Below are 23,406 nucleotides of genomic sequence, written 5' to 3' on the forward strand. Positions count from 1 at the left end.
TGAATCCAGTGTTTTTCAGCACCGGCACCAGGCACACTGCCCTGCAAGTTTTAGGCATTTCCCTAATTCAGCACACATGATTTTAATTGACATCTAATTAACAGGGTTTTGCTGAACTGAAAACACGCAGGTCAGTTTGATTGAGGACAAGGTTTGGGAAAGAACTACCCAGATAGCACACGATGTTAATTCAATGTTGAATTATTATCACAAAGGTTTCATGTATGTTTGAGGTCGACAATTGATGGTGGATCAACTATAAAACAACCATTCAATTCTAGCCAATTAACTAATGTTGAAACTGTGTCATTAAATCAATGATGGTTTGTGGTTAACATCAAATAAATGAAATGCCGCCAACGTCGAGTCCAGTGTGTTTCAGCACTGGTCCTCCAGGCACTACAAGTTTTAGGCATTTCCCTAATTCAGCACACATGATATTAATTGACATCTGATTAACAGGGTTTTGCTGAACTGAAAACACGCAGGTCAGTTTGATTGAGGACAAGATTTGGGGAAGAACTAGTAATCTAAATGTTCTAAAAGTGGAGGGGTGTTTATTACACCCCTCCACTTCACTCTCACATTCTAACCCCCAACCCCTCTCCCTCCACCCTTCACCTCTCACCTGGCTTGTCTACCCCTCAACCTCCCTCCCCCTTTCTACTCTCCTCCTCTCCTCCTTTGACTCCAGGTGAAACTACTTTTATTTTTTGTGAGGGTTACTCACATTATAATTTAAGTAGTATGTGTTGGTAACATTGGGTTGTAATTCTGTCCTGTACATCTTCTTACTTGTCTGTAAATGTTATGACTGACTATGTATGTGTGATATGTTGACACAAAAACACATAGAAGTCACTAAAAGGAGTTAGGTGGTCCACCTCCCCCATTTCATGACTGGTATGTCCCAACCACATAGCCCCTTTGCAGCAGGATTGGTGCAACCTGTTTCTGAATTTAATTATTCAACCCCCAGCACTTTTGTGGTAAGTGTGGCCAATCTACCTTGATCTTAACCTATTTATTATAAACCAACTGCATTGTGTTGCGCTTAAGTTGCAGCTTGGTAGGGAAATAAGCAGTGATGGCATAATTATGTTGAAAAACTAACTTTAAATCAGATTTTGATAACACTAAAGTTGGGTTGTACACTTTGTGAGGTCTCAGGATGCTTGGTCCTGCTATAGTGAGGCATTTGCTTATGCTGGTATTTTAAAATGAACAGTAACTTTCGCATTATAATAATTGCCTTTCTTGATATGGATCTAATTGTACAAATATGTTTCGGCTTGTTTCATCTTGCATATTAAAATGCAGCATTTTATTCTGAATCTCTTCATCTCCTTTTTTTATTTTTCCAGCTATATTTAAATATAACAGCTTTAAAGAAAGAAGACAATTGTAGGTAAACAGGTGCAGTTTGTCTACATTAGAGTAAAGCACCACCACACTCTTTAAGATGTCGGCTTCTTCTCGGGCTAAAAGACGTAGAGTTAACAAATTATTGAAAGAGACAGAGCAGCAAATCCTCACCGAGTATAAGTTAATAGTTAATGCTAATCCAAGGAAGAAACAGGAGAAATATCATGTTGCAGCCTCTTGTCAGTGCAGGTTGGATGTACTACCTTTTCAAGATATTTCAGACTTGCCACTAAACAGACGACTAACTATCAGTGCTGTGAATGAAAATACTGACTTGCCAGGTGAGTCAGAAGCACATTTTGAAAGTATAGTGGAGGATGAGCTTGACAGTGATGACAATAATGATTTGCTCAGGACAAGTTTAAAGTATTGGGCAACATCCTATTCAATCTCTCTGGTTGCACTGTCATCTTTGCTGTCTATTTTGACAATGTTTCACCCTACCCTACCAAAAGATGGGAGAACATTGCTTGGAACACCCAGAAATGTGCCCATCACTACAATTCAAGGGGGAGATTATTATCATTTTGGAATAGTCAAAGGGGTGCTTTCACGGTTGGCATGTTTGTGTGTACCATCAACTATGACTACTATTAATATCCAGTTTAATATAGATGGCTTACCTTTATTTAAAAGTTCCAAACTTCAGTTTTGGCCCATACTTGGATGTCTGACATGTGACTACACAAAGTCCCCATTTGTTGTAGGCATTTTTTGTGGTCTAAGCAAGCCAGTGAGTGTTTTTGAGTACCTGGCTCAGTTTGTCAAAGATCTTCAGAATGTATTGTGTAATGGCATTATTTATAATGGTAAGCAATTTAATGTAGAAATTTCTGCCTTTATTTGTGATGCGCCGGCAAGAGCTTATATTAAGCAGGTCAAAGGATTCAATGGCTATTCAGGTTGTGACAAATGCTTTCAGGAGGGTGTATGGATGAATAAAATGACATTTTCTGAAACAAAGCATAAACTTAGGACAGACTCCAGTTTCTCTGACATGGTTGATGAGGAACATCACATTGGAAAGAGCCCTTTATCTGGTTTAGTTAAGATGGTTTCTATGTTTCCACCAGATTACATGCATGTCTGTTGTCTCGGAGTTACAAGGAAAATGCTTCATATATGGTTAAAGGGGAAACATTTAGCAACAAAGTTTCCTTCCCAAACTGCAGCAGGCATTTCAGATAAACTCCTAAAGCTACGTTTCTACACGCCTTCTGAGTTTAACCGTAAACCAAGGGGACTGTCGGAGATAGATCGGTGGAAAGCTACTGAGTTCCGATCCTTCATGTTATATTGGGGTCCTGTTGTTTTGAAGGATTCACTCCCCAGTGAGCTGTATGACAATTTTATGTTGTTTTCCGTTGGAATGTACATGTTGCTGTCCCCTAGTATATCTGAGGAAATGTTAGCCTTTGCACAAAAGTTGATGGTTGCTTTTGTTGAACACTTTGGGGAATTATATGGAAAAGATGAAATTGTGTACAATATACACCAGCTTACTCATTTGGCTGAAGAATACAGGAGGTTCGGCAATCTAGATAATATATCAGGATTTCCTTTTGAGAATTGTCTTGGTCAAATTAAGCATCTTCTACGCAAGCCACATCAGACACTACAACAGGTAGTTAAAAGGTTGTCTGAAACCTCACATGTTGGACCCACATGTTCTAGAGATTATCCAAAGTTGCTTAACATCCACATTGATGGTCCAGTCCCCACACAGTTTATTTCTTCACAACAGTACAGGAAGGTCTCCACTCATCGGTTTACTTTGTCCACAAAGAAAGGAGACAATTGTGTTGAAGTTGGAGATGGATTTGCATTAATAGAGAATATTATTAAATCAGAAGAGGATACATATATAATCGTCAGAATGTACGGACACAAACAGCCATATTACATGTATCCCTGTGAATCATCATACATTGGCACATACAAAGTCAGTGGCTTGAAAGAAAATATAGGGGTAGTTGGACTGGCCTCTATCAAGCGCAAATGCCTTCTCTGTCCAGACATGGATGGTGCCATTGTAATACCACTACTTCATTTAGCATAGTCATGCTGCCCTGCCAAAGTGCAGTATCTGTAACTGAGATGTATATCATGGCATAAATTACCTAAAAATAACATTTATCTAATTCTTACCTGTGCAAATAACATGTTTGACTGGCCAAAAACTACAATGTCTGTAGTGCACTTTGGCTTTGAAGAGTGAAATGGGGATGACCTGTAAGGAGATATCATGAGTAGTTCTCATTTCATCCCTAGCCCTTCGAAGATGAGTAGAGAGGCACTGTGGTCAGTTGTACAGTTCCCAAATGGTGGGACAGCAGTAGTTCTAGAGAGCTGGTTTAAAGCTGAGGAACAGACGCTGTTATGGCCCCCAAAACACATAACACTCAAGAAAGCCCTTCGAGACGGAATGCAACCAGACGACAAATGGATCACCTATACGGATGTACGAGTCCTCATTACGTGTGGTGAGTAACTGGTGCAACACATGCACAGCTGTTCTACACAGTCGTGCTGTCATGTTATAGATAAATCAGCTCAATATTTTCTTCTTTTCACGTATGTTTATCTATTGGGACATGACATTACAGATGCAAAGGTTTGTTTAGGAGGCTACATTAAACCAAGTAAACAATATATATAATTATAATAAAGCGCTGGTACCTCAGAGGTCCAGCTGAGATGTTTTGTGTATGTAAAATCAGAGAAGACAAATGTGAGGAGGCAAATAGTGATTGGCCAGAATGAGATGATGTATGATAGTAGCGCTTCACACAGGTGTGATTGTTCTGTTTTTTGGGAGTTGGGAAGGAGCTGTTAGGGTAGTTCTGCACTGGACTGCAGACATGCAAATTGGCATTTACCCTCTGCTCTTTACAGAGACCCTTGATGAGGCGAAAAAACGAGAGACAAAATATAACACCACAATGTGTCCAACATCTGAAATTGAATCTCATGATGAAGGAGCTATCCGCCAAAAAAGAATATCCAGGTACATTACTAACTTTATCACAGTGATAACTTTCCCTAGGGCGTTGCAACTAGAAAATAACAACCACTGCTAAAAGGATGGCTCAAAGTGGCCAGAGTGTCCATGTATTCAGACGGTAGCCTTGACTAATAAGTGTAGTATCTTAACTACAGTTGTAATATTCATATAGTGTATTATCATAATGTTTTGTAGGCCAAATCAGCAGTTTATGCATTCTGATTCTGAAGACCATCAGAGTAGCAGTGCAAAAAGAAAGCGTTTTGCCAAACCACCTGATGTTGGATGTCCAGGTATTGTTTCCTTTATATTGACACTATGCTCACTTCTACACAGTCAAAAAAGAAATTACATATAACAGTGTACCAATAAAAGGACATTTTAATTTGATTGAAATTGTGTTTCTTGCTGAAATTGTGTATAGTTTTAGCACTTAGAGCTAAAACTAATTGTGTATAGTTTTAGCTCTTAATTATTTCCTATTTTTCTTAGTAGATCTTGTTGCTAGCAACTACCAACAATCACTAGCTGATGAAGTTCTTAATGGTGAGTCGTCAAGCAGTCTCATAAGACTGTGATGTCAAAGCAATGCTTTAAATATAGAGCAGTCAGCTGAATGTAAGTCTCACATTTTCTCATATGGAAGGTTACAGTAATAACCTCACTGCTTTGTGTATTTCCTACTTTGTGTTCAAGCTGAGATGCCAGGTTTTGCTACAGCCCACTGTGTCCAGTACCACAGGTTGCAGAATCCACAGCGACAAAGTACAAGTATTGGTATGATGCTGTACTCTTTCAGTAATAGTGATGGGTATCTTAGTGATTCTGGCTAATTAGTTAGTTTGATCAAACATTTAGATTATGTATCTTGTGTTTACACTTGTAAACTATTGCGAAATGTAACTATATCTACAGGGTTGTCTGGATGCAGCTCAAGGCAGTATAACCATCGCCCTGGTCTCTCACAATGTGCACAAAATAGGCTGCCATTGGATATATCACAGAGTAACCCACTTTACTACATACATATACAGTGATCTGTGTTGACTAATGAATTCACTTTAGCTAAGTTTTTGCATTTCTTATTCACTTAAAAGCAAACTCCGACCTGAATGATGTATTGGATTCAGCGCCTAATCAAGGTTTCGAAGGTATCAAGACAGTCATCCAACATTTGTAGACATTTTGTGATCTGAATGTGTGAGGTTGTGTCTATATTTGAACTGTGGTCATTGCTCACATCTGTGTGAGCAATGACACCAACTCTTTAAATGCTTTGACACTTATGCATTATTTTTTAAAGGCAAACATAACACAAAGCCCTGACAGTATTTTCTTTTTGCCATTGTGATCTTGTGTATTCCACTCATCAGAGTTCTCTCCTGATTAGATGCAGAAATGTCCTTATCTATAAAAGATCTGTAGGAAACATTTCACACCTAAAGAAAGTCGGTGTCATTTTGACACCTAACCTTTAAACTTCTGTGCATGAATATTTGTGTTTTGCAGATGCAACCACACAAAGGGCCAGCAATAATGGGCAGCTTTTGAGAGGCAAGTCTATTGGACATAATGTATTTGTAATGTGTCATTTTCAGGTTATTTTGATGTTGCACTTAAAGATTCTTAATGTTCTCCTGAAGACCTCGCTATCCATAAGATGACATCGATGCTTGCTGAAGCTCTTGTGATTGTGAAGGATCTATCCAGAGATGTCCAATTCATTAAGAACAATTTGGCTCAGAGTAACATTACACCAGGTAGCACACAAGGACCAGCAAACCTTGTACTCCCCTTCCAGCTGCCAATTGAAAGTGAAGAAGATTTCAGTAAAGCAGAGTCATTACTGATTGAAGAGACAGTGCGTCAAAAGATGGTAATTCATTTGAAAGACTGATCAGCATCAATGTAGATTATGTCAGTGTGAGTGTTTTTCTAAGGGCAAAATGTTAGCTCTTTAGCTACTTGAACACAAATTGTAATCTACAAGTTCTGAACATGTCACAGAGCTTGTAGATGTGCTATTTATGAAACATTTTGCAATTATTCACATAGATGATTTAAATTTTGACCTAACCCAAATTGGGACCAGGATGGTTAATAACGCTAATATCCATGACCATGAATGAACACTATGGAGTGGAATATCAGTGCATAAGCATAAATACAGTATCAAAACAAGGTTATGTCTCTGCTGTGTTTTTAATTTACATGATATAATGCTGCTGTGTAATGCTATGCCTTCATGTACTTGTCTCTGATGTAGATTGCTCGACTGGCTCTAGTAGGAGGCACCAATTCAGCCAACATGGTAAGAAGAATGTTGACAACTTGTATGAGAAATGCCCTGGCAAGTCAGTTCAACTGGGCTGGGAAGAAACATAGGCATTCCCAGAGTAAAAAGCCATTCAAGGACACAATCCTGCAAGAGTGCATATTAGGTGAGCTTCCTCTACTGGAAAAGGGCTTTGAATTTTAATTGTAGGAAATGAGACTGTTGGTGAATCAGAATCTAAACAAAGTGAGGGTATGGGATAATAAGAAATTTTATGTGAGATACCCTCTATCGTAATGATGTTCTTTTGTGTCTTTCAGTTGCTGCTCGTCAATTCGAACCAGGCCTAACTGATCAAAATTACAGCGAAACAGTAAAGAAATGGTTTCGCTATGCACCAGACCGGGAGGGAGGCATTGAAAGGCAACCAAAGGGACGGCCAGAAGACTGAAATTAAATAAAATATTTAAGCACTGCCATGGTATTTTTATGTGGTTTATTTCAGGATGATGGTTATGATGGTTGATTAAACGTAGAATCAACCGACATATGTGTGCAGAACCACAGTCAGATGACTGTCGAAGCAACATTGATTCAATGTAGAATCAAGACAATTCCGGATGCAGATCCACGTTCAGATGAGTGTTGAATCAACATTGATTAAACGTAGAATCAACCGACATATGTGTGCAGAACCACAGTCAGATGACTGTCGAAGCAACATTGATTCAATGTAGAATCAAGACAATTCCGGATGCAGATCCACGTTCAGATGAGTGTTGAATCAACATTGATTCAATGTAGAATCAACGGAAATATGTGTGCAGAACCACAGTCAGATGATGGTTGACTCAATATTGATATAATGTAGAATCAACATTGATTCATAACTGATTCAATGTACTATCAACACAAATATGCATACAAGTTGACATACAGATGATGGTTGAATCAACATTGATATAATGTCAGTTATGGTTGAAACCCTAACGTTGATTCAACATACAAGTCACCGACCACTTTCAATGTTGTTTCAATGTCAGCGTTCAACGTTGATTCAATGTTTCTGGCTGACATTGATTCAATGTTGTTTCAATCATTCTGTGCTATCTGGGTTCCTTCTTCAGCTATCTACCAGCCTCTGACACTGGTCTGAGGACATTTTTGCTCTACTCCTCTACATCTTCAGCTCAACTGTTTCCACAGAATGCCACACATTTCCTTCAAACACCTTCTGATACATGGTAGCATTCACGATGAATATGGAGATGACTAGATCATACTACAGTAAATCAAAACCGTGACACTTCCACCTCCATACTTCACAGTTAGTACAAGGTTGTGTTCCTGGAACACTGTACTTATGTAACATGTCGTTTTTTTTCTGGTGTCTGGAGAACAGATTAATCTGGCAAAAGAATATTATTACAGATGTTCTAATTCTTTTCTGTTATCTGAGTGAAGACTTCTTCTGCCTCTGAGTTAAGACGTGTGAAAGTCTCATGACAGCCTGCTAACAGCTCAATTTCCATTAAGTGCAGTTGTTGTCAAACACTGCTTATTCCCCTCATTTGCTTTTGCTGTCCCTCCTTAAATCTCCTTATGGTTAAAAAGCCAGGGAAAGATATGTTGTAGAAGGGGTAGTAATGAGCCTTCCCCCTTATAATCCAACGAGGAGGTGGTTTGGACTTCCTCCTTCTTTTTCTATTCTTTCCACTATTTTTTTTCTTGTATAGGTGCAAAAAAACCCCCAAAAAACAATTTGTATTTTGAATGTATCTTAAGAGTTCACTGATTAAGTGCATGTTTTAGCTGCGCAAGTATTTTAAATTGAGAAAATGAGTGAAACAACCCTTTAATAAGACACTTCGCATCAGACACCAACTTCAGCGTCGCTGATTCGCTCTTCCATGTGTCTCGCTAACGATTTCAAAGTTCAGTTGGCGAACAGGAAAAGAAGTGCAACAACAACACGAAATATTTTTTGGACACCATGGCTTTTTACAGCCGAGTTTCAGGCTCTGTTGGCATGATCACTCTGCAGAATCCTCCCGTCAATGCACTGAGGTGAGAAACAATCAAGTCTGTCCTTCAAAATAAATACACGACTTATTGCACATTCCTAATTTGCTTTGAAAATATGATTATGTACAAATACATTTTGCGAGCATAAACAAGGAAGAGTAAGTAATACGTTATTTTCTCAGTTGGTCAAATGTTGAAGTAACGCGTGGATTTAATTTAAAATGGCAATTTGGATTAATTTCAGTGTTTTGCACGTACGTTTATTATAAAACTTGCTGTTACGGGATAAAAAGTTCACATTCCGACAAGAATCTAAATGCAACTCAAGAATACACACCGTCATTTCTTTAAGAAAACAATAAAATAGACATAGCCATGTGGGATACATTTGCTCCTTCCGTACGTGAAAGCAGCAATACCTGCTAGGTAAGTAACGAAGTAAAAGTAACGTACTTGTACTCCCTTTGCAATACAAAGACAGCGAATTTAGCTTTGGTTTTGCTCCCTTATCTAATTAAAGAGGTTGAACTCCACCTTTAACCCATGTTGTACTCTGCCCATCAGATTGCTCCCTTAGATACACTGAGTGCTTACAATGAATCACCGTTATTAATAATTTACTGGATGACAACAAAACTTTATTTAACAGTGACACTCTGTTAACATTCTACAAACATCTTAAATCAGAGTCGTTCTGTTTTGACTTGTCCAGAATATGTTCTGGCCTTCATTTCCCTGTTAGTTTGAAGTCAACTCTTTATGGAATGGATGCTTTTGTTTTGCTGACCTCCCTTAATGTTTTAGTTAATGAAAATATGCAACTTAGCATACATTTGTATTTACAGTCCAGTGCATCCAGTTCCCAAGCAAAACAGTATCTGGAGATTTAAACATCTCACATTGCATAACTTAATCTATGATGTGAAAATAAAAAAAAAAAATATGATGGCACAACATGGCCGTCCACCTTAGCTGACTGACCTGGCAATGAATCATAAAAGCATCAAGGGTCCCATGGTAACTCAGGAGGAGTTTAGAGTAATAACCTGAGTAATAATACACATTTGCTGTTTCCTACAATCTCATGGAGGAGACCTGGCAAATTATTGCTCTGGTCAGATGAGATCAAAATTCAAAGTAACATGGTACAACACCCCCATGCTAAAAATCAGGGGTGATGATATCATACTGTGTCATTCTTTTTCCCAGCTTTAGAGATTTTCTTCACTTCACTGAAGGTGATTATTCAAAGTCTTAATTGAGGCAGCGGCCTTTTAATTATGTAGTTTTTGAAGGCAATTGGTTGTGCAATATTTTATTTAAGGGTGTCAAAGTAACTGGGGATAAAGATATATGGATCCAAAACCTATTAGATTTTATTTGTCAAAAAAACTGTGAAAACCATTTATCCTTTTCCTTCCACTGTATGGTTTCCAAAATGTCCTACTGGTCTGTCTAATAAAACCCTGATAGAATAAATTGTAGGTTGTGTTTGTAACATGAACGCTTTCGCCTGGAACAGTATTTGTAGCAATAGTAAGCAGGAGAATTTCAGCAAAAAACACTCTAGTGTTCTGGAACCTCAGTTGGGAGTAGCTTAAAGCCAACAATGTTGTAAATCTGCTGTTTATGTTTCTTTCTGCAGTGCAGCGGTGAGGCAAGGCATTGTTGACACGATGCACAGAGCGCTCAGTGAGCCAGAGGTGAAGTCTGTGGTAATCTGTGGCCAGAATGGAAAATTTTGTGGAGGTACAGACAGTCCTCTGCTCCATGTCAGTGATAATGCACTTCTAAAAAATTCAGGATTCACCTTGTTTCATAAAGTTAAAAAAGTTCTTTAAATGTTCTGTTCCAGTTGTTTATTTTTTATGACTAAAATCATTGGCAGCTCATGTTACAGGTTTGTCATCATGATTTTGTACAACAGGAGCAGACATCAGAGAGTTTGGGGCCAAGATGACCGGGCCTCCTCTGGTGCCAATGGTCCATCTGATCGAGGCAGCGTCCAAACCGGTGGTGGCAGCCATAGAGGGGATCGCTTTAGGCGGAGGCCTCGAGTTGGCGCTCTCTTGTCACTATCGTATCGCCCACTCTAAGGTTAGTTCACACTTCAAGTCCCTTTGTTAGTCACTGTCTTCATTCCGACAGTGTAGAGCTGCATCAGTGACAGGTTTATATTTCATGATAACGTTATTTACACTGAACTGACTTTTCATAAGTCTTTCCGGAATTTCCAGGCTTTTAAAGTAAATTAAAATGGAGTAAACTTTATCAGCATAAATAATAATATAAAAAGTAGCGTTATGCCAAAAAGTACATATTACATTCAGACATGTCACAGTTGATTTTTTTTAGTTATATTTTTGAAGATGGTCCATATTTCAATTGATAAGCATATTTCAGAGAAGCTGCAGTGTTTTGACTTATAGTGTTTTGCTTCTTCAACTTTTTATATTTTGCCACATTACAAACACAAACTAAAAAATGTTTATTTTAATTTTATGTGTAGATCAACACAAAGGGCTGGATGATTGTGAGTTAAGATGTTGCATGCTATTTTAAAAAAGAAAAACTCCCAAAATTGTGGCATACATTAATATTTACCTCATTTCTTACTTGAAATCCTCTAAAAAACACATTTTGAAACCTTGAGATGCATCAATCAGACTTTTAAGAGCTGATAAATATTTGTGCTTTACTTTTGAAGCTCTAACACAAAGTCATTGGTTATAGTTTAACATTAAATGTAACAAACATGGACCACATAAAAGTGCTACAATTAGCTTTAAAATGCAGTATTTATTGAACTAAAAAAAAACCAAGATGATCCACATTTTTGCACCATGTAATCCTGTTCTGTATCTCCTTTTTACAAACCTCATCACAAAATGCATGGACGGACTTCCATTTTGTTGTTGATGAAGCAATTAGCAGGGTGAAAAAAGTTGGTTTTCATTTTGATCCATTTTAATGAATATGAAGAAAATCCCGCTTTTGTCAAATGTCTGCATTGTGAGACTAGGCTCACCAACACATTGTACTTCATGAATAATTTGATTCAGGCCAGACTGGGATTTCCAGAGGTGGCTTTGGGTCTGCTGCCAGGTGCAGGAGGAACTCAGCGTCTGCCAAGGCTCATTGGAGTCCCAGCTAGCTTGGACCTCATCACCACAGGTACTTTCATAAAAAACGTATCATATAGATGCTCCTGTTGCTATGAAAATGATTTAGTGTCTTATTTTCCAGCAGCTCAATTGATTGTTTCTATGAAAGTATAGAACAAAATAACTAACCATATCAAACAGCTAAATGTCTAGAGAAATTCTTAGAAAAATCTGGGTTGTAAAGTTTGGACAAAAGTCTGTTTTCCTCAAGGAGAAGTAGCCATCATTATGAACTTGACAAGTCTCTATGCTGTAAAAAGCTGCAAAGGATTTCTAAAGTTCTGTGTCTTCATTAGAAAACAAAGTTTTCTCTAAAAGAAAAACAAAACAAAACAGGGACTCTGTTAATTTGCTTAATTTAATGACCAGGGTTCATGCAAAATCTGGTAAAGAAAATTATAAAATTTGACTTAAGGATTTTCCAGTTCTGGATAAGTAGATTACTTTTCCAAGGCGCTGTGAGGAATGTAACCTTCAGTAAATCAGACTGGATACCTCAGGCCTAGGCTAACTTTTATATGTCAACACATCAGAGCAGAAGCCTTTAAGTGAAAGATCAGATGAAGCCAATTAAATACAGAATGTTTTAAAGAGCAGAATTCTTAATAAAACGAAAAAAGTCCAACCTTGGCCCAACTTAAAGTGCTCTACTAAGTTAACCAGTCACAGATGTATTTGTAAAGTATTTGTGCTGGAAGTAAAGTTTTCCTCTAAACAGATGTTTCTGGAAGTTTTTGTTGCTCAACAGGCTTCAGCAGGTTACTTTCTTCTGCAGTAAGAGTAAAGACTCTAGTGTGGTTTGATTTTTCAGATTATCGGACAGCATTTTATTAATGCAGAAAGTCATTTAAGTTGCTATATGCATCTTACTCCGTTGGCCAGCAGGTGTCAGCACATGGTAGGTTGTACAGCTTGTGTCCGCCTTTCTACTTATAAAGAATTATCTCAATGAGTTTGACACTTGGCTAAAATATCAGTTTTTGAGATTTATAAAAAATCAAGATAAATATATTTCAAAACTTTTCCCACCATTAATGTGATTTTAAAATATTTAAGTGCAAACAATTCTGTGAGATGGGGAAATTAAGCTGCGGTAACTTGGTTGCACTGTGTGAACATTAATAGAAAAACACCCTGTTTTACACAACTTTTAATCTGATTTCAAAATTTCTTGTTCTTGTTCTAACATTACGTGTGAATGTAACTAATTTACAATAAAGTTTAGCTCTCCAGCTAAGATTTTCATGACATTTGCATCCTTTCACTACAAATCAAACGTTCTGGAAGAATGTGTTTATAATTAGCATTAGTTTGGTTGGCACAGAAACAATGCAAAATAACACTAGTGAAACATGGTGGTGGCAGTATCATGCTCTGGCTTTTTCAAATGGAACTAGAGATTTTGTCAAAACTGGGTGACGTTGTGAACCAAAATCTTCAAGTTTCGGCCCTAAAGCTTCAGATGTAGTTATTATTATTATTATTATTATTATTATTATTATTATTATTATTATTATTATTATTATTATTTCTCAGCAAAGCAGGCATTTAAAATCATCAAAATGGATGAATTTGAAGTTCTCCAGCTGGTCTAACCAGAGTCCAGAACTAAATGTGTCAGAAAGTCTGCCTTGAGATCTGAAAAGAGCTTTGGACAAGAGATGTCTTCATCTTCAAGTAGATTTAGAGGCTTTTGGCAAAGCAGAGTGGACATACAGTATATTGCCAAAGTGTGGGAGGCTGGCAGACTGTTAAGGGTGTTAATACTACTGCTGAGATAATAAATTACATTTAAATATAGGAAAGTTGTGAAATCATTTCTCATTCTCATTTTTTATATGATAAAAGTCACTTTAGCAGTGGTGCATTGCCATATATACAGTATTATAAGCTACCCAGTAACAAGGTGCCCTTTACATATAAATTTGACGCCCACTGACTTTAATATGTTATGTTCTACATAATGTATAGAGGACTTCTGTGTGTGCCACAGGCCGCCAAGTGACTGCAGCTGAGGCTCGGCAGCTTGGAATTGTTGATGAGGTGACGGATCTCAACGCTGTGGATGCAGCTGTCAAGTTTGCCCAAAGTGTGGCAGGTAAGCCGCAAGATAAATGCTTCTGGAGGTATTTAATGGAGTGATAGAAACTTTCTTCCCGGCATTAAATATTAACCCGGTGGAAGGAGGAGAAACTTCTATTAGAGTGGTTATTTTAGGCCAGGCCGACATCAAGACGTGTCGATGTGAAGCCTTTGGAAGGCAAAGCAAGCAGAAGACACGACAGCCAGATCCTCCACCAACACGGTCCATAAATGTTTCATGGCTCTGTCAGATGGGCTCTGATGTCTTCACTGCTTTTGCTGTATTATTCAGGAAGGCGAAAAGGGACAAACTTTCTTAGAATATTAATATCGAGGCCCTCTCCAGTCGATTAGTGGTACGAGGATTTCCCGCACGCACGTGAATCTGACTCATTTTACACACTGAGTGGATTCCTGAAGTGTGCCACATCCCTGGAGAGCCGGAGGAGCGATCTCCCAGTCTGACTGAAGAATAGGTCATTCTCTTTGGCTGAATGGGGATAAAAGTGAAAAGAAAAGCCAGTGTTCTCCTCTCAAATGAAAAATGAAAACGCTTTATGTCTCCACATCTGCTGCAGACAATGTTGTTTTAAACTGTGGGGGTCTTGGCTAACAGTTTCTGCTTGATATCTTTCTGTTAATTAAAAAAAGAATGACCTTTGGATTCGTATTTAACATGAAGAAGTAAGAAAGGAGCAAAGTATCATGTCTACTGCTTCTGTTTGAGCTTGCGTTCTTTCACATAAAGTGAACTGAACACACACCGTCACTCTGCTGGTTGTGTGTGTTGGGAGTACACACAGGAGGGAGGCATATTTAGCCCCAGCAGGGTCTTGCTTTATGGAGCAGCTTTTGTTTTTCTGTGTGAAACAAACATGAATTGATGTTTGTATGACTCCACTGGAGGCTTCACGTCACTTTGTGTCAAATATGTCATCTGCAGCTGATGTTTGTAGGTTTCTGAACCCTGACATCTTTTTTTGGAGGCGTTCAAATCAGCAGGAAGTCTGTTTGGGTGTCAGTATTGGGCCTACAGCTATGTTCTTTTGTCTGTAGAAAATGCCAACTTTTGGGATTGAAAAATACATTTAATACATCATAATATAATAAAAGATAATGTCAGGAAGAGCCATTGTCTCCTCTCTGTACTTTGTTACCATGAGAACAGGGTTGCTGCCAGTCTGGAAAACTATTCAACAGGTCTGGATAAGTATGGAAAAATATCCGCCCATTTGTCTATTTTCTTTCTCTTTTCCTGACTCACCCAATTTTTTTCAAGTACCATAATTTAATCCTGACATCTGCAGAAGTATTTGCAATGAATTCTCAATAAACTTCTTTAGTATAACTGTGAGCTGAAAAGGACTGAGAACTCTGGAGATTAAAGTCTGAAAAAGTGGTGTTTGTGCAGATACCCTGTGACAAAGGGATTTGTGTTTGTAAAGCTCAAATGCCTGAATAAAATCAAGTAACAGACATGTAGTATTAGGACAGTAACCTTAGCTTGTGGATGCATTTTTGTTTAAAAAAAGCATGAAAACTTTGAGCAGAGGATACAAAATATATTAAGGTCACGCCTCTCCACATAAACACCACACAAGTCCACATTTGCTTAAAAAAAATCATTTTGTGCATTTAATTTAATGCAGGCGTGGCCAGGAACAGATCTGAGTCTCTCACTGGTGATGAGATTAACTTTTTCTTTTTTTTACCCAGCGGTTGCAACATCTGCCCGCTACATCTGTCGAGGGGGCAGCCAGGTTTCCCATCCACTGCAAATCCACAGCTCAACCATTTACAGATTAACTGCTGCAATAATGCCTTGTAAATCACACTGAAACGGCATCACACTTCCACATACCACCTCACCGATGTGTGATTGTTTACCGAGAATAAATTCTTTATCATGGATAACCTTCATCCCCATTTCTCTATTTTTAATATCCTTCTTCTGAGAAATGTGTTTCCTATCGGAGAAAGTGGTTAAGATAAGTCAGATATTCTTGCTGTCGCTTTAAGCTTCACCTCAGTGACCCAGTTTCCGACCCAGACCCTTATGTGAGAGTAATTCAGTAGAGCTGTGAAGGTTTCTGACTGCTGTCTCTTGTAATCACATCAGAGGAGTTAGGATTGGGAATTAAGATGCCTCTAACAAGGTTTTGGCAGAGCGGCCATCTTTTTCTTTCTCGTTCTTTAAAATCACAGCATGCAGGAAGGCTTGTGTTGTGAGGTTGTTGGATTAAACATTAAATCTTCTCTTGTAAACATTCTCTTATACAATGCCTTGCAAAGTCATTGAATCATAAGGGGTGAATTCAAGTGCATGTCACACTTTCAAAACTTTTACTTGCAAAAAATTGAAGACCTTAAATATTTTCTCTTCCAGTTCACAATTATCCACTACTTTGAGCTGATTTGTTACCATCATCATTACACCAAGGTGACAAGGTGAATGTGTCTGGATATTTTGGAAGCTACTGTAGAGTTTGCCTTTGCTCAAAATTCCAAGAGCTACAGAATTTTGTTGGAAGTGAACCTTTTGCTTTTTTGTTTCGCTCAGAGCTGCAGCGTTCAGCCAGAGTCCCTGCGATTATCTGGAAGCGGCCTGTCAGATCAGCCTGCTCTCAGAAGCTGACTGAGTGGATGAATGTGCCTGAAAAATGAATTATATCCACACTTCCTGAGTGCTGGTTGAAAATTCCAGCAGAGTGGAGAAGTGAGAAGTACTGCTTGAAAAGGGGAAGCACTTTTTAGCTGGAAATTAAAATTATGCCTATGAATATGACCATAAACTAGATTCATGCAATAATTTATACAATCATATACTCCCTAAAGATATTCATGAATTGTTTCAAATTGTTTTTAACTAAAACAGTAAAGTATAAATATATTACAATATATACTATATATACTATAAATACACTGTGGTATGTGTATCTCTGATGCCGGGGTTAAGCTGTGGAACAGTTTGCCAGAAGATTTTAATCAAAGTAATAACATAATAGTTTAAAAGGGAATTAAAACTGAGTAATTGACAGCTATGAAGGAACTTGCATTTTTGAAGTCTGATTGAAACCTTTGTGATGTTGATTTACAACATCACAAACATCACTTACCTTTTAATTTTTCTGATTTTTTTTTCTTGTCTTAACTTAGTTGTTGATTTTGTGTACCATTTGCTATACTAAAACTATGAAGAGTGGAAATGGTTTATTTGCAATGAACATGCGATGGCAGGCACATTTAAGCTGAATAACTTCAGCCTTCAGCATATCGATCTATGTAACAGTTTCAGGTAATTTTTATTTGATTTTGTTTTGACTTTGTTTGATTACAGTTAGAGTATTGATTAATGACTATTATAATGTGCGTGTCTTTGTGTTGTTATAGTCTGACCAGAAGCTACCTTTTATAAGTGTGTTTTCACTGCTTCCTGCTTTCCACTAGCTGCAATTTCCTTGAAGAGACTTCCTCATTGCTTCTCTTCCAGATAAATCTTTGGATGCACGCCGCATAAGCACCTATCCGTGTCCACGTCCCCCCGATTTGGATACGATCTTTGAAAGGGCAATGCAGCAGGTGCGGCGGAGCGCCCGCGGAGCCATAGCACCGGGTACCTGTGTCCAAGCAGTTCACGCTGCTGTCACGCTGCCCTATGCTAAGGGAATGGAGCGAGAGCGGGAGCTGTTTTCCGTACTTTTCAACTCGGGTCAGGCCCGGGCTCTACAGTACTACTTCTTTGCCCAGAGAGCCGTCAGCAGGTGGAGCACGGCCAGCGGAGCCCGCTGGGACACCAGCAAGCCCAGGCCTGTGCATAAAGCAGCTGTCATCGGTAAGAGCTCTAGGCTTCTAATTTGTACTCAGCTTTCAATTAGCACAGGCACACTGACTCATCAAGCTATCTGTGTGGCATCTCCAAAGTCCTGTTGCCTATGGAAACTAAGCCCTCATTAACAGTTCATCCGAGTTTGGTAAATGGACTCGCTATTCCCTGCAGGGAGGATTGGATGCACCCCAGTTTGGATATGTGCGGCTCAGCAGCTTGTGCATTAAAATTGCAAGCTCTGGAAAACCATTTAATATGTGAAAGATGATATCAGAGAATGTGCATTTCTCTCTGCATTATGCTGTCACTTTAATTTAGTGGGTGAGAACAAGGTACCTGAGCATATTACACTCATAGTGAAATATTCCTAGCCTTTATTTCATGTAATTTGATGAATATGACTTACTAACCTAAAATTTTGTATCCCAGAAAATTAATATATGTATGACCAATAAATATACTTGACATTTTTTAAACAAAACTGTCAGGTTTCTGCAGAAAATGTCAATTTCTATCCTCTAAATATTTGGTTGGGGCTCATTTTGCGCCGTGGCATGGAGGCGGCCTGCATCTAATGGACGCACAGGTCGCTTTGATGGCTGCTTTCAGTCATCTTCCTTGTTGGTTCCTCATGACAACACAACATAAATTTCCTATGAGGTTTAGGTCAGGGGAGTTTGCTGGCCAATCAATGACAGGAACATTATGGTCATTGAACCAGCCTTTGGTACCTTTGGCAATGTGGGCAGGTACCAATTCTTGATGGAAAATAAAATCCTCACGTCCGTACAGCTCGTCAGCAGAAGAAAGCATGAAATGCTCTAGAATTTCCTGGTAGATGGCTTAATTAACTGTGGACTTCAGAAAACACAGTGGACTGACACCAGCAGATAACATGGCACCCAAATCATCACTGACGGTGGAAACTTCACACTGGACTTCAAGCCATGTGGATTTTGTCTCTCCACTCTTCTCCAGACTCTATAACCTGGATTTTCAAATTAAATGTGAACTTTAAATTGACCTAAAAAAAGGACTTTGAAGCAGAGAGCAACAGCACTGTAGATTTTCCCTTTTGCCAAGTAAGACATGTGTTGCCCATGTGTGGGATTCATCTGTGGTAGTGGCTCTGGATGTTCTGACCTCAGCCTCGGTCCACTTCATAAAGCTCCCTCAAATTCTTGAATCGATTTTTCTTGACAACCCTCTGAAGGCTGCAGTTATTCCTGCTGCTGGTGCACATTTTTATGTCACAGTTTTTCCTTCCACTAATACGCTATAACTTTTATACAATATTCTAATTTTCCAAGACATAGAATTTTGACTTTTAAACATCAAAATTCCATGAAATAAATGATTGAAATATTTAACACTATGTTTATTGAATCTATTTAATGAGTTCATCTTCCTGAAATGAGAGAGGAAATAAACTATTAAACATATTCACAATAATCTATTTTTTTTAGATGTACATGTATTTTAAGGCTTGTCTATTCATTTTTCCATCTATCCCATCCTTGGAAATTAGGCTGATATTCCCAGTTTAGTGTGTGGAGTAGCTGCTCTCTGCTTGGAGGCTTGGATTCCAGACAATTTTTATGTTTGACTCAGCAGCCTGTTTAGAAGAAATCTTCACACTGCTTGATTTAATTAAACTGTTTAAAGTTTTATAGAATTGATTTGTGGATGAAATATTAACTGTGTTTAAACGTATGATTTCTATCCTCTAAGGGCTTGGCACCATGGGACGAGGTATAACTGTGTCCCTGGCCCAGGCAGGGTTCTCTGTGGTTGCCGTGGAGACCCAGGAGAAACAGCTGTTGGAGGCAAAGCAGGCGGTGTCTGGCATGTTGGAGAGGGGGGCCAAGAGACGAGGGGTGCCCCTGGCACACGATAAAATCAAATACAGCTGCAGCGTCCAGGCTGTGGCAGATGTTGACCTAGTCATTGAAGCTGTGTTTGAGGACATGGCTCTGAAGAAAACCATCTTCCAGCAGCTGTCGGCCATATGCAAACCGGGCGCACTCCTGTGCACAAACACCTCTGGGCTCGACATAGACGAGCTGGCTTCTCAAACCCAGAGTCCAGAACTGGTAGTCGGGATGCACTTCTTCGCGCCAGCTCACGTCATGCAGCTGTTGGAGGTGGTCTACGGGCCGCGCTCGTGCCCCGAAGCCGTGGCCACCGCCATGCAGATGGGGAAGAAGATGGGAAAAGTGAGTGTTGCAGTTGGAAACTGTCGGGGATTTGTAGGAAACCGTATGCTGAAGCTGTACTTGGAGCAAGCGTTCTTCCTGTTGGAAGAGGGAGCCACACCTGAGCAGGTGGACCAGGTGCTGGAAGAGTTCGGGTTTCCCATGGGTGTGTTCAAAGTGTCTGACCTCTCTGGGCTGGACATTGGCTGGAAGGTCAGGAAGGCGGATGGTTTAGTTTTGCCCGCCTTTACAGGAACATCCGCTAGAATCCGAGGCGGCAGCAGGTACAGTCCTCTGGGAGACCTGCTGTGTGAACAGGGAAGGTTTGGTCAGAAAACAGGCAAAGGGTGGTATCAGTACGACAAACCCGGCGGTCGTGTGGCTAAACCCGACCCTTGGCTGTTCGGGTTTCTGGAGGACTATCGAGCCCAGCACGGCCTGGTGGCACGTCGCATCGACCACCAGGAGGTGCTGGAGCGCTGCCTCTACCCGCTGATCAACGAGGGCTTCCAGATCCTCCAGGACGGAATCGCCGCAGGACCCGAAGACATCGACGTCATCTATGTGCTCGGCTATGGCTGGCCCAGACACCGCGGGGGTCCCATGTTCTACGCTAGCCAGGTGGGTCTAGACAAGGTTGTGGAGAGGCTGGAGCACTACCAGCAGATCCACCCTGATGTTCCAGGTCTGCAGCCCTGCAGATTGCTCCGGAAGCTGGCAGCCATCAGCAACCCAGCAATCCACAAATGGAGGGAGGTCATCCAGAAACCCCGCAGCCAGCTTTAAACTTCAGCTCACCTCCAGTGTGACAGCAGATTTTTCTAATTACATTGCTAATTAACCAAATAATGTACATTTACTTTGCACTTTCATGTAGCTTTAATACAATGCATTAAATCACTCTCATCATCTATTTGCTTTGTATTTATCAATGCAAACGTAACAATCGTTTAGAAGGTTTAATTTATTCAAATAAAAGCTGAAGAACCTATAGAAATGAAGTATAACAGATTTGTCACACTTAAATCTTTAAAACATAAATCACATTTTAATATCAGCCATACCAAAACAGGGTAAAAACTGCTGCAGTGAACATGTCATCTATTAGGGAAAAAAGGTCTCCAAATAACCTGGCCCTATGTGAAAAAGAAATGTCCTGCTAAAGAGTTCGTGTTGAACTGCCTGTTTAAGACCATACCATAGCATCTCACTCAGAATTAAATCCAGACTTTGACTAGACCACTGCAAAACCGTCAGATGTGCTTTGTAACATGGTCTTGCACCATGTTACCAAATGGGCTTGATTTTAACAGCACAAATCGGCGGAACATTTGCTTTAGGGATTTTTTGTTAGAGAGGAGATTTTCAGGTTTTATTAAATTAGAGTTGTAATCTTTCTGAAATGCTGTATTTGTTTTTATGTGAGATGTAATGAGTCAAACACCTGCCAAACAATTTGCACTTGTACCTTGTCAGACCACAGAATAATTTCCAAAAAGTCTTTGGTATCATCAAGATGTTTTCTGGTAATTTTGAGACCGGCCTTTTAGATAGTCAGGAAAGCAAATAGTCTTTGCAAAAGTGTGTGTGTCACTCCACTTATACTGTGGAAAGAAATTGCTTTATTATGCACATAGTGGGCCCTCTAAGAGACTCAAATATGCACAAACCATAGCAATAAAAATGTTCAAGTTGTAGATATTTTTGTCTACATCAGTTGTGGATCTAGCTTGAAGTACCAGAATCTGAGCTTTGTCTGTGCTATGCTTTAATTTAATAACCTGAAGCACTGTTTGGGGAAAAATAGAGTTAAAATGACAGATTCTGAATGCAGAACTGATTGCACTTCTAAAAACAACAACAAAACATTAAGCGAATAAGAAATGTGCAAAGCCAAATGAAATAAAAACATAATTGAGTTTGTGAAATTTTCCAGCGGGGTGTTTTTAGATGCAGATCACTAGTCATTTAAATGTAAGGTGACAGTAATGGGAGTAAATTGTTGAGGTTGTTAAAGTTATAGCTGCAGCCTCGGCAGAAATAGGGAAAAATCGTTTTAGTGGACGGCTGGCGGAGAGAAGAACCTCCTCTGTGGTTTGGTGGAGCTTTAAGTTATTATGAGTCTCTAAATCAGAGGTTGTAATGGAAAAAAAAGTTTTTTTATCATTCTCCACAATCTATTGAACATATTGCTGTTTTTATAAATACTGACTGTTGCACATCTGCAAATGAGGCTCAATGAAACACTATGTTGAAATCGCTCTATTCATTACACTGGATGGATTGAACAGGGTGACACATGAATGACATATTTGACAACATTAAATCCTACTGTCTTGTCAAACCTTATACAGAACAGCAGCTGACTGATTTCACATTCTGGTTAGAAGTGTTTCTATTTGCATTTAGGAATGACAGGAACGGGGCGTGGTGTGGTGACGACCTTTGCCGCATGTCTTCCCCCCTCTCCTCACCCTCCTTCCTGTCTGCCTACTGTCAAAAAAATACGAGCCACTAGCGCCGCAAAAACTCTTCGGAGAAAAAAAAAGGAAAAAAAAGAAATGACAGGAATAAACCAAAGGAAATATTTAATCACAAAGGTAACCAGACTATAGTAGCAGAAAGTACAAATAGGAAAATACTTTGATAGTGAAAAACAAAAAGTCTAATGAACTAATATACTATAACACTAAAAGACTGAAGCTGTGCAAGACTAATTCATTGTTCAGTAAGAGAAATTCCCACAAAATCCCAAAGTTTGATATGTTTTCTCCTGTTTTTCCCAATATTTAAAGGGATTTAATTGGAATAAACCAAAACGAAGTCATGCATAAAAATGCGTTGAAGTAGACATTTTTCTAAACATCTGAAAAGTTTGGGGTGGATACTCAATTCTTCTGGAAGTTGAACCTCCTGCTCAGTTTGAAGTCTGTTGCAGGATGTTTGACTTCTCATCAACTATTGCCAGGTGGTTCCTTGACCCTGCTGAGCTAGATTTCACCCCTTAACATGATGCTGCCACTACCATGTTTAACTGATGGATGTTGTGTTAAGGGTGAAGTGCAGAGTTAGCTAATGTTGGTCTCATCTGATAAAATTACCTTCTTCCTATTTTTTTTTTTTTTTTACCTCTTACCAATTTTCTGGTAAAAAGAAACTGATGTGTAACTTCCATTTCACCTTATATTTGTGCATTTCTTTGTGTTGGTTTATTCTATTAAAATTCCCCAGAAAAACATGGAAGTTTATGATTGTAATCTGACAAAATGTAAGAAAAGTCTCATCGTTGTACCTTTTTTTTTTTTAATTATGACTTGTAATGTATTTTTCGACATGTAAATTATGACCAAATTCTTCAATAAAAGCATACTCAGAATATATATTTCAGAATAGTCGTGTTTCTTTCCATC

General features: G+C 39.0%; 2 protein-coding genes across 2 annotated transcripts; both read left to right on the plus strand.

Annotated features, from left to right (window-relative positions):
• Positions 1 to 2,757: 2,757 nt before the first annotated feature.
• On the plus strand, positions 2,758 to 7,181 carry LOC114147462 (uncharacterized). The gene is made up of 11 exons (XM_028021895.1): positions 2,758 to 3,908; positions 4,321 to 4,432; positions 4,625 to 4,722; positions 4,925 to 4,975; positions 5,126 to 5,206; positions 5,345 to 5,434; positions 5,527 to 5,580; positions 5,939 to 5,983; positions 6,073 to 6,305; positions 6,696 to 6,870; positions 7,025 to 7,181. Exons 1-11 carry the CDS (start codon positions 3,671 to 3,673, stop codon positions 7,153 to 7,155), a joined length of 1,308 nt encoding a protein of 435 aa, XP_027877696.1. The 5' UTR covers positions 2,758 to 3,670; the 3' UTR covers positions 7,156 to 7,181.
• Positions 7,182 to 8,604: 1,423 nt separating this feature from the next.
• ehhadh (enoyl-CoA, hydratase/3-hydroxyacyl CoA dehydrogenase) lies at positions 8,605 to 23,379 on the plus strand. The gene is made up of 7 exons (XM_028022988.1): positions 8,605 to 8,771; positions 10,375 to 10,478; positions 10,657 to 10,826; positions 11,792 to 11,903; positions 13,887 to 13,991; positions 17,466 to 17,807; positions 19,533 to 23,379. Exons 1-7 carry the CDS (start codon positions 8,698 to 8,700, stop codon positions 20,780 to 20,782), a joined length of 2,157 nt encoding a protein of 718 aa, XP_027878789.1. The 5' UTR covers positions 8,605 to 8,697; the 3' UTR covers positions 20,783 to 23,379.
• The last annotated feature ends 27 nt before the right edge of the window (positions 23,380 to 23,406 follow it).

This window comes from Xiphophorus couchianus, chromosome 7 (genome assembly GCF_001444195.1).
Source record: "Xiphophorus couchianus chromosome 7, X_couchianus-1.0, whole genome shotgun sequence".
Classification (NCBI taxonomy): domain Eukaryota; kingdom Metazoa; phylum Chordata; class Actinopteri; order Cyprinodontiformes; family Poeciliidae; genus Xiphophorus; species Xiphophorus couchianus.